The sequence below is a fragment of the Anopheles moucheti genome, chromosome 3 (genome assembly GCF_943734755.1).
Source record: "Anopheles moucheti chromosome 3, idAnoMoucSN_F20_07, whole genome shotgun sequence".
Taxonomy (NCBI): Eukaryota; Metazoa; Arthropoda; class Insecta; order Diptera; family Culicidae; genus Anopheles; species Anopheles moucheti.
In genome coordinates, this window is record NC_069141.1 from 59,195,435 (window position 1) to 59,210,645 (window position 15,211).

Below are 15,211 nucleotides of genomic sequence, written 5' to 3' on the forward strand. Positions count from 1 at the left end.
TTAATTGTCTGTATGCTGATTGCGATGTCAACCATCGACGATCAATCGACGGCGAAAACTTCCAATCCATCCCCAGAACCCCTGGCAGGAAACGCCAGGAATGCAATCAAAATGCAATTGCTTGGCTCATTTGCCGGCATCCCGGGAAGATCGGTTCTTCGGGTACACGCCAGGACCAGCGGTTTGCGTGTGCGAGTGCCGGTGATGAGATGATTAAAATACGATAAGCAAAAAAGGGCAACCCTCATGCATAAACACGCGCGGTCAGCGCCCCGTTCCCCCGTTTCCCGCAACGTTTGACTGACAGAATTGTACCAAACGGTTGGTTTCCGGTTTGGTCGAACGAACCTATAACCGGCGATCGGCGGGTCCCATTTTCCCACAGCACGAGCATCCCCCTCGAACAGTCGAGAAATCACAGCCATCGGGACGAGTGCTCATGAGTGCTTTTATTTTCGTGGACATATTTGGAAGTGGCCACTTTTTCTGTCCCTGACAGCTTGCTGCCCGAACGCGGCCCGGCCGGCCGACCAGATCGCGGTTGCCATCTTGTGTGTCGGGCAGGTTGACGAACGGCGGTTGCTGAAAGAAAGATCAAGATCTCGGGCGACAATCGATAGTGACTTGAATCGCGAATCTCCGAACGAACTGCTGAAGAAATCGCGATTCGGAATCGATCAACCGTTTAGCGGTTTTGTGTTTGATTCTCCTGCCGCGGTGCGTCCATCAAAGTCGAACGATGATGATACAATTCCTTCATCAAAAGTCTTCCATCGTTAGCGAAAAACCCTACCGCGCGCACCTTCCCACTCTCCCGGGTGGCGTTCCTTTACCTACAGCCTCAAAACACGAAACCGGCCGATCGATGGCATCTCCTGGTCAAGAGCGCTAGGTGGTAAATGTTCAAGAAAAATCGTACCCCGTGATGGGGATGGTGGGGGGAAATCAAACGGGCCCTTGGGGAAAATCGATGTCTCGTTTTGAAAAACCGGCCACCATTAATGGTAAAAGTGTCTCGTTTTTCTTCGTCTTTTCTCGTGCCGTGGGTAACGGGGTTGGATATTTTAATTAGAATAATTAAGCTGATTATCTTTTATTGACTTGCCGATCGGTTGACCGAAGCGTTGACGATGAAGTTTGCGGACGTAATCGATCATCAATCGATTATTAATAGTATTACTCACGGAAGGTCGACTAATAAATGACTACTTACAGATCTGTTTTTTAGTTTTTATTTATAGCGAACTGTCGTTGTTGGTACTAATTATTTCTTGTATTATGTTTTTGTATTTTTCGCAATTTATTATTTCCAATTTCTTACATTGTTACTAATGCTTAATTAGTAATTAGTAATAATTATTTTATTTGTGTTGCAAAGTTTCAGATTTTATCAGTAGATTTTTAACAGCCTCGTTTATAATGAGAGACGTTCAAAATTTATTACTGGTCTTTTTCTCGATTGCTTTTTATTTGCATTGATGGTGGCGCCCTCTCCCGTCATTTGTTTTAAGCTTCGATCCTCTAGATGAGCAGGTTGTGTCAAAAACTATGACAATTTTTTTCTGGTTCATTTGTTAATTTATTAATTGTTCTAATTTTACTTAATTCTAATGTTTTATTTTTTATTTCAATTTCAGACGTGGTTTTTCACGGACACCAACGACCCTCACTACCAGAAATTGACCAGTAAGTAGTCACAGATGTAAAGTTATTGTTATTAGTAAACCTTAAACAGTATCCAGCAGCAAAGCGCTTTTCTAGACATCTTTTGGGAATGCTTTTACAGTTTCCCCAGAGTGATACCTTTCAGCTTAAGTCAAATGAATGGCTATCCGTAAGGGTTTACAAATAATAAAACGCAACACACAGAAGCTCCACAATAGAGAAGGGCATACCACACATTCCCAACGCTATGAAGACGATCTTAAGTTTTATGGCATTTTTACGACCAAAATCAATCGTACGCTTGATCGAATCAAACGTTTGAGAGCGTATTTCAAAAAGCATCTGCCAGTTGAGCAACTGATAAAAGGTGCGTCGGTTTGGGGTCCGGTTAAAGTCATTAAACAAATAGGAATTGAGGTAAGATCCATAAAGTCTTCTGCTAAGCGGGGAAAGATTAGTATCGTTGAAAAGTTTCTATAATACTACGGAATGGAAGATGATCATTTTAAAAGTACATTCTAGAATTTTTATACACCTCCCAGCACCAAGAATCATAGTTCCCTTCGCAGCATCTCAACAAGTCGGTTTAAGCTATTTTGTTGTCTTTTTCGTCTTCCCGATCATACAGCTGCGATGCGCAAACATTCAAGATGTCGTTTATTAAAATCCAATAAAATCTGTTAACTCACCGGCATTTACGTCCGATTACCTATTTCGTCTCCCTTTTTTCCCTACTTTTTTACCGAACTTTACGACTCAATACACAACAGGTTCGGATAGGTAGTTCTTTTTTGTTTTTGTTTTTAGCTTTGCAGCTTGAAATCCGTTGCGATCACACAAACAACGCCGTTCGCTTCTGTGTCCACCGAGAGATGACTGTTTTAATTTCCCAACTTCCCAACAACATTCGGATTTCATCTATTACGAAGGCCCCTTTTTATAGACTTACCAAATCAAACGCGCAACCATGACGCGACACACGGCATGGGAGGCATGAGACAAAAAAAAAACAAGACGACACAAAATGGCTGATTAATGGCCCGGGCTTGAAAAGCCGGGGACATCCGATTTGCCCTTAAACCACCACCATCCTAGGCTTCGTATCGTAAACGGAGAGACTTCGATAATTTGATTTTCTCTTGAACTCATTAAATTGAATGATGCGATCGGATAAAACAGACACACACACACACAAAAGCTGTGTCGCCCAAAGTCTTCGGAGGGAACTTGAATAACAGAGGACACACACAAATCGGATCCCAACCATCATTGACGTATGCGCGGTTAGATGTGTCTTTTGTGAGGTCAAAGGCCTTATTTTTGTGGTCTTCAGTTTAAAGATGTTACAGCAAACCGTTTCCATTAGCCAAAGATTACCAATTGCCTGCCGTCTTATGCTCAGTATTGGGAAACTTCGTTAGAAGCTCAAAGATGTAAATACTGAGAGTAAAAGTATAAATCTTACCAAATAATAAAATCTGATCCAGAAAACCTTTAAGAAACCCATCAAGATCAGTGATCGCTCGCGCTGACTCAACATGATCATGGCTGAGCGACCGAGCACTGACAATGCAAGCGTATAAATAAATGTCAGCTTGTTAGGGACATTCTGATCGGCATACCTCCTAATGATGTGAAATTCCACGCGAAACCGAAACATTTCGGGGCGAACAGTTTTTTCAGTCTGGCGTGTCCGAAAAGATATCCCCAAAAAGTAGGGGGTTTGGAGGATATAGGAAGATTACACACAGCAAAAAAAACTTTCGCAACGCTGAAAGTGAAACACAACTGGGAAGGTGAACAATGTGGAGTAATGTGAAGTTGTTACTTCCTGCAACACAAAAAAAAACTCTGAGCTTGTGTTCACTCTGATCAGAGCAAATGTTCGTTGATTGCTGCCAACTTTCAGCATCCCTTAGACGCTCAGTGATGCTATTCCCGTAGATTCCCCCAAAATTCCCCGTCCAACCAAACCAAATAAAACGGTATGATTTGATTACGTCCCGCCTGAAATGTTTCCCATAGGTCAAATTCATAGTCACAACCATGCCAATCCGGCCGAGAACCATCGGCTCCACCATCGTCAGCATGTAATGATTGATGATCGACCTTCCGTTTGGGCACGTTTCGGACTTTTTTTTTCTTCTCCTTCTCACTGCCAAATCGTTTTCTGTCCGATTGCCCTCGCTTGGTGCCCATTCGTTCGTGGTCGTGGTCGCTGTCAACAACAATTTAGACAATTTTATAACGGCAGCCTCACAGCAGCCACAGTTCCACAACCACCGTGGTACCTTGTGTTCCTAACTGACCCGAACGTATGTTTCGGAAGGAAGTATTCTTGGATTTCGCTAATGAAGAGACATTCTCGGATGGGGTTTTGAATTTTTGGAACCTTTTTTTCCCCCCTTCATGCTTGTTTCGTCCATTTTTGTGCGCACGCTAATCAGTGAAAAATGTTGCGAAGTAAGACGATTTATCAAGGTCTATTCGGAGGAATTCTAATGCAATGGTGGAATAATAAATCGCAATTATTTTTGAGAATATTATTTCCTTTTGCGATGTTTCGTGCAACATTTCCACCCCGTAAAGGGTTTGATCTCGCTCGATAAAGATCAGGCAGCCTCGGTAATCATTGCACAAACAAAATTATTGTCATCAAACTTATACACCGACACCGCCCTAACGGAAATCCTCCAGGCATTTCATGAAGAAACAGACTTTGATAATCAAAAAAAAAAAGCCAAACATGTTTGTCCTTCCCCTCTTGTCCCTTTTCCTTGTTTTCCTTTTTCACTACACCCCAAAAGCGACGATTTTATTGTACATTGGCAGCACAAATTGCACGATAGTTTGCCGTGCGCTCGGTTCCACCTTTCCAAGGATGCAATCGAGAGTGAAGTCCACCAAAACTCCCGCAAAAAAAAAAACACAAACCGAGGACCATCATCTTACGCCGCGTTTGAGAATCGTTCGTTTGCCAAACGGTCAAATGAAAATAAAATGATATCTCTTTACGACACGCAGTTGACCACCGCGTAAGCAACAGGGACCACTGGTCGGGGCAGCACCCGTTGTGCAGCGTACGAAAACCGGAAAACGGCAGAGAATAAGCTAATCAAAATGTTCGGAATAATTTCCCTGCTACCTGTTACCTGGTGGACCTGGTGGTGCTACCGGCAGCATATCCCGAAAGGGAGGCGAATTTCGGAGGTGATTGAGAAGATTTTTCCGCGCTACCACGGGCCATGCCTGAAGAAGGCTCACATCCCAGACGGCTCCGATTTGAAGGGGTGCAATTGTGTGGAGGTCATTTAATTTTACTTCAAAGCCAGAAGGTAAAAAAAGACACACGGAAACAAATATACGACACCCAATGACGCTGTCCGGTTTGTTGCTTTTTTTGTCCCCTCCACCTTGGTCTTCCTTGTCCACATCGTTTTATGTCTTTTCCTCCCGCTTTTTAATGAGAGCACTAAATTGATTATGATTTTTAGCTCTGTCTCATCGGAATGGATCCGGCTACCTGTCGTAAATCAAACGCCACCACCCGGGATTATGGCCGTCCGGCACTGTACCGCGTGAAGTAAAACGAGGGCGGCAATGTGGTAAACAATAGGCAAACCGTTCGTTAAGATCTTCCCCCACAATAGTGGCCGCAAAGGGAAGTCGCTCTCGAAGCGAGTAGCGAGACAGGATCATAAAATTCAATCAACATGCACCCGCAGGAATTTGCTTCAGTTGAGCGAAATGAAAGCAGCCTATCGCTAATCAGAGCAGAACGTCCATCGCCGGTGGTTACAACTGCGGAACAAAACATTGCAGACGTTGATTGCCAGTGGATACACAATTATCAAAAAAAAAAAGTTTTCACGAAAAAAGACGATCTCCAAGGTACGGGAATAATTTATTATTTGCACCATCGTAAACGCGGAATGAACGATCTCCCTGGGAAGTTGCGATAAATCTTTACGATCATCTCTTACGCTCGCACTTGCGAACGCCATTGTGCGTGCGGACAATATTGTTGGGTCTATAAATTAACTGTAAAAACGAGCCCAATCACAACGTGAATCACAATTTGACCACACAGAAGTGTTTTCTTCGAAGGTATTTTCCCCCCCGAGCGATATCGATACTGAATCATCTGGTAATGAGCCATGGTCCTGAATCCATCCCGACATTCCCAGCTTAACAGCAACCCATACAACGTATGCTGAATACACTATCTAAAATGAAGAATAACTCATCGATAACACAACCCATTCCGGCTAGATCATCCCATATCCGCCTCATTGCTTATCTTAAACTGAACTCCAAACCTAAAGCGTAATGGTTTTTATGGAAATCGAATTCCTTTCGCTGCGGAATCGAAAAACACACAGAGCAAACCGTTTTGAACCGCACATGCTGAACGGATATACTGTTAATTGTTCGCAGCAACTCCTAGTGCCTAGAAGGACATCGCGATGACACCTTTTAACGAATTTATGGATACCTTTTAGACGCGACGTGAAAGTGGTTAGACGAACCAAACCAAGAGGAGTTTAAAACCTTGTATCATTATGCAAAATCTGCCAAAATACCTCATGCGAGGGACTCTTCCCATCTCGGGTTTGGGGTTTCTTTTCAAAGACGTCCCAAACGTCGGATCTTCGTCGGGATTTCTAGCCGCGCGGCTAGTTTTACGAGTATTAATCGATCGTGACACGAACGCGTTGTTGGTCGGTTGGATTCGGGGGCGGATCGTGTTGCGCGACCTCTCCAAGAACACCAGCAAACAGCTTCGTAAAGAAGAGATAACTATTTTATGATGACCATTTATGCTAATCACATTCCGTACCGCCTTTGCCGGTTTCGGGTTGACATTTAGCGGCAACGGGGAAAGATCTATCGTATGCAAAAGACGCCAGACCTATTCCGGTTGAGGCGTTTGGTAACCACCCGTGACAATGGGCTGAACTATAAAACGTAAAACATAGTTATGAGCTAGAACTTCAAATCTCGCTCTGTCCGCGTGTTGGCTGGAATTTATGATACCTTAATAATCGCCCGCTCGTATGAGGTGTTGATAGGGTGTAATACGAGCATGCATGGGTGAAATGTAGCTTCATCACATTGGTTTCCAGCACCAGCATGCATGCGGTGTAACACTGAAGCGAGTGCTATAAAAATCATGTTAAAATTTTGAGCAGAAACCGTTACTATCATGCCGCGCTCGGTGTGTTGTTTAGTCAGTGGGTGTTTTCGATCTTCGATGGCAAATTAATCGTCTATCTGTCAGTTGTCTAAAAGCTTAATTCGCTTAATGTGAAAGTCACGTCTCGGGTGAAAGCATCGAGATCTGGTGAGAGCAAGATCCCGATTAAGCTTTACAATAATTTAATTTGCAATCATAAAACATTAACTAATGGATTCCGAGATGCATCTAGTGACCATTGGACATAACACTGTTATTTAATAAGGCTCTGATCACCTGTAAAAATTATTAGGTTTATACATATTGGATCTTTTAGAGTTACTAAAAATACTAAGTAAATAACCTAAACTTATCAACAGAGAATATTTTAGGCAAAATCTTTAGCATAATAAACCATTTAATTAACAAATGTGATACTTCTGTCAATCGCTGCAAACACCGTACACGGATACAAGAGTGTTTATCTCACTAATTGTCATCGATCTATTTTAATGTCTATGTCTAATTGAAATTGAGACAACAGCGCGACCTTCGAAACGCTAATGAAGTTAATATACGACCCATCGCCATACGATCTGAAATATTATTTGAAACGAGACATATTTTGACACCTTCTCCGGCCTTTATTGCTGTATCGAACGCTGCAGATGCCTCAGTTTCCCATTTAAAATTCCAACATGGAAAAAGAAACATCCCCAAGATGGCCGCCCCGGAAAGCGAACATCTTCACCATTCAACTTTTCTCATTCGAAAAAATAAATATTCGAACCAACCAGCCCCCCCGAAAAAAAAGACCTTCAAAACACGAATAGAGTTATGTTCCGGAGGTTCGTCGCTACGACATCGTTCGTTGGTACGGCCAACTTGGGAAGATTCCAACGCACCCACCTATTTCGTTGAGCCATGTTAATATCGAACTAAAATGTGCCATTAATTAAAGCGTGTATGGGCTCGGTGAGATTTTTATGTTTACGATCGTCACGATCGTACGAACCGATCGCATCATTCAGCTGGTTCCAGTTTCCATCCAGAGTTTCGGCCCGTCTGTGTGTGTGTGTGTGAGTGGATATTTCCCCAAAATCAACACATTATTCGCTTCCAGATGCCTCACGCAACCGAAGAAGAAGCTGCAAAGTGATGAGTTTGTTGACGACTTAGACTTAGAGCGGTTGATGAAGGCTTGGTTTGGTGGTTTGGTACTTTTTTTATATCGAAACGAATGGGAAAGAGACAAACGGACGCATGTCAATAAATTGTGACCATCATCACGAAGAAAAACATCTTATTCAATAACAAAAAAACAACCACCGACAACCGTTGCGGGTGTGTTGCGGTTGGAATTGGATTCTTTTATTAAATAACATCATAACCCACCCAAACGCTACGAGAAATGGGCTGGTTCGAGCTTGTTTCATTACAATCCAAGGATGCTACACCGTATTCCCTTTGTTGGCTAGAAAGCTCATTTCTTTCCATCGTTTAATATGCATGAGCGCTGTGCGAGAGAAGAAATGACCTCGAAACCATACACGGAGCGCGATTATGTCTTATCAAGATAAACGGCTTAAATATTTAAATCGTCTTTCGATGACATGTTACACATTCTTATGTGCAGTTTTCGATTAACAACCTCATCGCGAGCTGGAAGATTCGCACATTTGCACCTAGCAATAGACAACTCCAACGATGCTTCCCGAACGGAGCATCGCGCAAAGCGGCGTCCAACACCTTTGAGGATCGTTTTCTAATGACTTTGATGGAGCAAAACAAAGTATGAGGAAAAAACCTATAGTTGCGTCCAAAATTCCTAACTAAGAAGCTTTTTCCTCAACAAAAGAAGATCCAACAACACGCTATTCTCGTTTCCGAACGCTAGCTTATCGTGCATGTTTGGTGCGTAGGTTGAGACACGCAGAACCACACGTCAGCTCAAACCAAATCAAGTTGGAAGAACGCTGGAACTTACTCCCTGTTCTGGCACCACCAACAATCCGCAGCAAAAATTAACGTTTATTATCATCCACCTTCATCCTCTGCCCCTCTCATTCTTGGCAAATATTACAAACATGGTCCACGAATGTCACTGAACATCAGATTAGAAATGGACAAAGCGAACTCAGCTCAGATCGACGACAGACACAGACATTAGAAATGCAAACGCACGCAAAAATCTCATCCTCGCTGTCATTAATGTCACCATTAGTTTATGGCCGCATGATTCTTGCGCGATTCGGCGATGTCGTCCTCACCTTCGGCCGGTAAACAACACGATAACAGCGCAACCTGTCACAATGAAACCGAACCGATCGACTTCAGGCAGACGATCCCCGGACGATATCGGCCAAGATGGAAGATAAAAGCGGATCCCGGGCGGAGAATTAAAATCAAAACTCGATTAGATAAGGCTTACAAGGTAGCAGCACTCATATCGGAAAAGGAAAAGTAGGCTGAAGATTCAACCAACGACCAAAAAAACAAAAAATGGTCCGCCTGTCGACCACAAATTTCCATTTGTATAATGATTTTTGTCTCTACCCATTTGGGGACTCCTTTTTGGTAGGAAAAATTAAAATTAGCCAAATTTCTTTCATTTCTTGGTGCAAAAACATTGTATTTTATGATATTCCGAACTTTTTTTTTTGCTCGCTTTAACGAATGAGATTCTTAATTTAATTTGACCAGAGGAACGAGTTTGGCAGTAATTAAAATTAAAACGATTGAACCTTTGCCGGTTTGCTACTGGTGCAGCGCCCGGTTTTAGGCGAGCGACGATCCCGTAATTTTGTACCGTTTGTGTTAATAAATATTTTCTTCCACTTCTTTCCTTTTCTCTCTTCCACGCAGACAACCACATGGTCAACTCGAACTGCTCCCAGGGCCACTTTCGGAAAGCGCTCTGCTGCAAGATGGGCAAGGAGTTTGAGTTTTTCCTCGACAGTGCGAAAAAGTGAGTATAGTATTCATGTCAACACTTCCTTCGTGATAAACTTTTGCAAAGAATTCATTTTAAGTCTCCCGCGTTTTTTTCAAATTCCATCCCGCAACGGCTGTGATAAGATCGGGGAAAAGCAATCTTTGTAGTCAAAGAATGTCCCGAAAAAGCGGAAGGGACATATGTTTCGAAACTTCAATTAAACCAATACTATCATTATCGGTTACCATCGGGCATTAAAATGTCCAGCAAGATGCAAACACAAAAAAAAAGCTACTACCTATCTACCATCTTTGCAAACCACCTTTCACCTTGCGAAACACTTCTGCCACAGTGCAGGCTACTCCGGTACGATAAATTCTAATTACCATCTACTACCACTTTACGATCGCAACGGTCAGAACGCGGCAGATGCGGTGTATTAATTATCCACAGGAAATCGGCCAAAACGATGGCGATATATTCACCCCGCAAACGAATTTATTTCCCCCACATAAGGAAAGTGTCTCCTTTTCCACTCGGAAGGGTGAATGTGTGGCGAAGAAAAACTTTTAATATAAATGTACACATATTAATGGTTTGCTTTTACCCTCTCGCGCAGAGTGTGATCGCGCGATATGTCGCAAACGGAAACGATCGGGTTGGTAGCTACGGGGTTTTGCATGCAACACTTGGCCGCTCAACTGCCCAACGACCAGAAAGACCGGTGGGGTAGTTTGTTAAAATATTTTATTAGCTCAACATTTGGCTTTAATTAAAACCACCTTCGTTTCGACTCGACACACACTCACGGCAATGGACGATGCACCCGCGCGACTGGGGCGCACACAAAATATGCAACTCGCACAGTCCCCGGTTAGGATCGATGAGCGAAATCTGTCCGATCTGCTACTTTGTTCCACGGTTGTTTTTTTCGATCGGAACTGGGCAGGATTCTGCCTCCTTCGGCGGATTTTGCTCTCGATCCAAACGGTCACACAGGGGTGCAGGTGTTAATTTATGAGCGTTGCAGTATTTCTTGTCATTTGTGCTGCTTGTGTTTCTGACGTGCGCCCGTTTCTGCGCCCCGCGGGGCAGCGAATGGGCTCGTTGAAATGGGACCATGCCATGGAAGCTGAGAGATTATGTGCGGTGAAATAACACCTCGTAAAAAGGCACTAGAGTTGCGTACGCTGCACGCGCAAAACGGATCTTATCGAATCGGTTTCGATTTCCTGTAGCGACAATGGGGCATTAATTTGCTGCGATGCAGTTTTTATGCTGCTTATCGATCAAACTTTTGGGAAGAAATATGAGTCCATCAAGGGTGGATTCTGATAAACCAACAGAAATGGGTGAAAATAAAATACACGTTTTTACAGCTTTTTGCAAGTTTCTCAATTTGGAGAACGATGGAATTTAGCAATGTGGATTTTGAATATCAATAAAAATCGAATACATGTTCAATGCCGTGTTCAAATTGCAACTCAGCTCAGATCATATATTTCACAGACAATGACTATCTGATTAAATTCTAAAAGACTTCCGAAGACCTTCTCTTTTTCGGTATTATTACGGTCTCTTCGGAATCTTCGAAATACGATTGATCTAATTAAATTAAATCTAATCTAACATCAATTGTGGAGGTAGTAAGAAGTAGATCCTTGTCAAATACACAACTTTCACATCTTTAATTTCATGCACCCATCATGCACCCCATTTAATTTCATCCTACACCTTCTCTAATTTCTTTTTGGTATAGACAGTGTTCTAAAGGGTGTCCCCGAAAGTATAAACACGATTTCTAAATGACATATCTAGTAAACGGATGACGTAAAACAGTTAATTCTTGATATTCTTGATTGTTTACGTTCAGAGCTACTAGCTAGTGCATTAAAACTATTTTTTTCAATAGCGTCTGTTGAAATGCGAGGCATTTCCGTGGAAAAGCGCAAACGCATTTTTTTTTTCGACCCCTAACATTTCGCTAAGTCAATTATCGAAATCGGAAGGTGTGAGTATCGGAGCCGTACGAACCGCCATCCAAAAGATGCGGGAGGAGTTCAGCTTCAAGAATACGCCGAAAAGTGGCCGAAATCCTGGTCCTGTCGATCAGCGGTTGGACCGGGACATAGCAAAAGCGTTCAAGCAAAGAAAGGAAAGTTCCATTCGCGATGTGGCTCAAAAATTGGGCATATCAAACAGTAACATCCAACGTGCCAAGGCAAGATTGAATTTAAAAACGTATAAGAAGCCAAAGAAACCGAAACGGAGTACAAAACAGGCCGCATGCGTTAGATATCGGGCTCGGAAGCTGTACGACAAGCTCCTGTGTCGCCAATCCTCATGCATCGTGATGGACGATGAGTCGTGCGTAAATTTTGACTACAAAACTCTTACGGGGAGTCAATATTACACCGTACCTGAAAGCCAGGACATCGAAGAAGCCGACAAATCTATATTTCCCGAAAAATTCCGAAAAAAGGCGATGTTGTGACAAACCATTGGCGAATGCGGTATGATGTCCGAACCGTTTAGTGACAACGCAGACGATGAAGACCGATCCCGACATCCGGAAGTGTTTGAATCGACGTTTGCTGCCCATGTTACGAAAACATACTGGTTGAGTGTTGTTTCGGCCAGATTTGGCCTAGATCCACTATGTCAAAAGACACGATCGCATGGTATTAAGAACATGAGGTGCAGTATTTTGGGCGCAAACCATGGCACAATTGAGAAAGCATTTTAAAGCTGCTGAGAACATCGACAGCTTTCAAAAAGACTGGAAGAAAGTATCGAAAATCGTTCAGGACAAGTCTGTGCTGAACCTGATGGGAGGCATCCGATCAAAAGTGCGATCATTGGCATACGATTAATATTTTTTGTTGTTGGTTTTTTGGGAATAGTAGAGAACACTTCACAAATTCTATTTATCAAATAAACATAAAGTTTCTGGAACACGTTTTTTTTTGTGTAACTTTTAAATCATGCTTATACTTTCGGGGGCACCCTTTAGTAATAGATCAATTGATAATTAAGTTCGCTACTCCTCTGCACATTATCGAACCAGATTTGATAAGAGCCTCTAGTCCTCATCATATGGGATCGAGGTTCTAACGTATATGACCGTCACTAAATACCACTATATGCGTAGCGAATAGACGTAGAGAGTAAATCATAGATTACTTTAAATATTCTCATTGCTTTCTTTTCCTCATTGTTTTTGCGGTTAATTAACCTTTTGTTGAAATTGTTTCATTACAAGAAATGAAAAATGTTCATTTTTCGAATGTACCTAATGTATCCAAAATGTTGACAATTGATAGAAACGAATGGAATTACCTTAACATACAAATCGATGTTGCACTTTTTTATCACAAGTTTTCTTCTTTTCAATGTCCAGTAACACAATTGGATCTACAATTGCGAACGGGAGGCAACAGTCACCCGAGAGATCAAATGAGCCACAAATCACGAGATACACATCATCACAAGGAATCAAATGGCTCCGAGTTTGAATGAAAACCGCGTTACCATTAAGCTTACTGTTGTTAAAAAAAGCTATACACACATCTGTCGTAGCACGAACGCCGAAAACCATCTACTATTGCAAACCAATCTACTATGTGCCGCGCTTATCGATCAATCGATCGCTTCGCTGCCAAACATGTTGAACATGGGCTTAGGTCTTACTTCCACTTGCACGCTGCTCTCAAACAGTTGCGTTGAAGGTCTGCGAATGAGGTGGAGCCTTTATGATTTTCCATCAATGATAAGCAAATCGTTCGGAGCTGTATGGAAATGCTAGCAGCAAACCCGATTTTTTCTTATACAAAAGGGTGCGCAGTTGGTTGTGAAATCAACTTTCAGCAACACACTGATGTGGATGTGATTGAAGGCGCCCAGCACAGCACATTTTGGGTCAAGCTTTAAGAAACGGCAAGCTTAATCATTCATACCGGCGTGAATAAGCAGTCCGGGACAAAAACAGACGTATTCGGTTTGTAAACATACGATCTGGCCGGGTGATCGTGCCACAGTTTAGAAAGTCATGACTTCTAAAGCACGCTCTTGATAGCGTTTGGTACTGTTTGGTTTTGATGGCATAGGTCACGAATTTGGAACCGGACGGACCGAAGGTTCGGTGAACGTTCGTTTATTGTGGGTTTGATCAAATTTGGATCTGGCTACAAAGGCTCGATGAAATGATGTTTGGAACCCAATCGGATGGAGAGTCTTTACGCGCGAGCGAGGCTTCTTTAAAGATGTTTTGATTGTGCACAGTGAAATTGTTAGCATTACAAATTGTTTTGCTTTCAAGATGTGGTCAGGGGGGGATCGAACAGACTGGATCATTCAAGCCATTCATAACGTAAGGGACAGACCTCAACCATGTCCATGTTCTCAGGAGAAGCATCGTCATAAATGGCTCAAGCAACTTCAAGTAAAGCCGTATGATTTCTTTATATTATTTCTCGAAATTGTATCATTTCGTAGGAGCGAGTAAAATCCAATCTATCAAAGTCGTTAAGTGATCATAGCAAAAGCCTTGATCTGTTACAACTTGATGCAGGCAAAAAATATGTTAAAAATCTTATTTCTGGAACCCGCGCACAATATCTTTCCAGAAAACAAATTATTCAATTTCAAGCCACTACTCCAGTTGCTACCGGTGACACACGTTTGGAACGATACAAAACCGAAACCGTTCCTACCTCGGAATGGACGCATAATAAACGATTTCATTTGCCTCGCATGCACTACCGTGCTAGACAATCGTGTACGCCCGTTGCTGAGACACATCAAGGCGGCTTAAGACGCGGCCAATAATCATACGTTTATTAATCTCCGCGTCCGTAACTAGAACCGTCCTCGCAATCTCTGCCATTTAATGTAGAGCTGGTCGAAGGCAAACCGTAGCAAAGAACCGGCACACACAAGCACCGGTTCCGCGAGACCATCTATTTACTGCTGCAATCGAAAATGCGGTCCCCCTCGTGCGATTAATAATTATACGCGCAGATACAGCTGGGGGTTTGCTTCTCGATCGTCTCGGACGGCGGAGTGCGGTGGTCGTAAAACGATGGTTTACTTCAGTCATAATCATACGGTTGCAATGACGACAGGGAAGGATTCAATTAGGTCCACCGTACTTTGAAAGGTTCTCTGCGTACCGGAATATTACCTGGCCTTGTTCAGAGCTGGATTTGGTTGTTTACGAGTGCATAAATTGGCCACCGCCTTGGTTGCGGATCGAGTTGTACTGTGTTCAGTATTTACAAGTGCAAACTTGTTACGTGTACGCTTTACTAGTTCATTCCATGGTTTCGTACCTTGTCCAGCTTAGACTAATTCGCCGTATCTCGAGCTTTATTTAATACCGCCATGAACTATCTTCAAGAAGTGAACTAATTTCAACGAAGCTGCCAACCACTGTG

General features: G+C 42.7%; 1 protein-coding gene across 1 annotated transcript in view; it reads left to right on the plus strand.

Annotated features, from left to right (window-relative positions):
- LOC128301193 (fringe glycosyltransferase) overlaps nt 1–15,211 on the plus strand; it is a 120,139-nt gene that overhangs the window by 38,800 nt on the left and 66,128 nt on the right. Inside the window, exons 3-4 of the mRNA XM_053037548.1 lie at nt 1,638–1,686; nt 9,707–9,809. Coding sequence (XP_052893508.1) covers nt 1,638–1,686; nt 9,707–9,809 — 152 coding nt within the window. The remainder of the gene's footprint in view (nt 1–1,637; nt 1,687–9,706; nt 9,810–15,211) is intronic.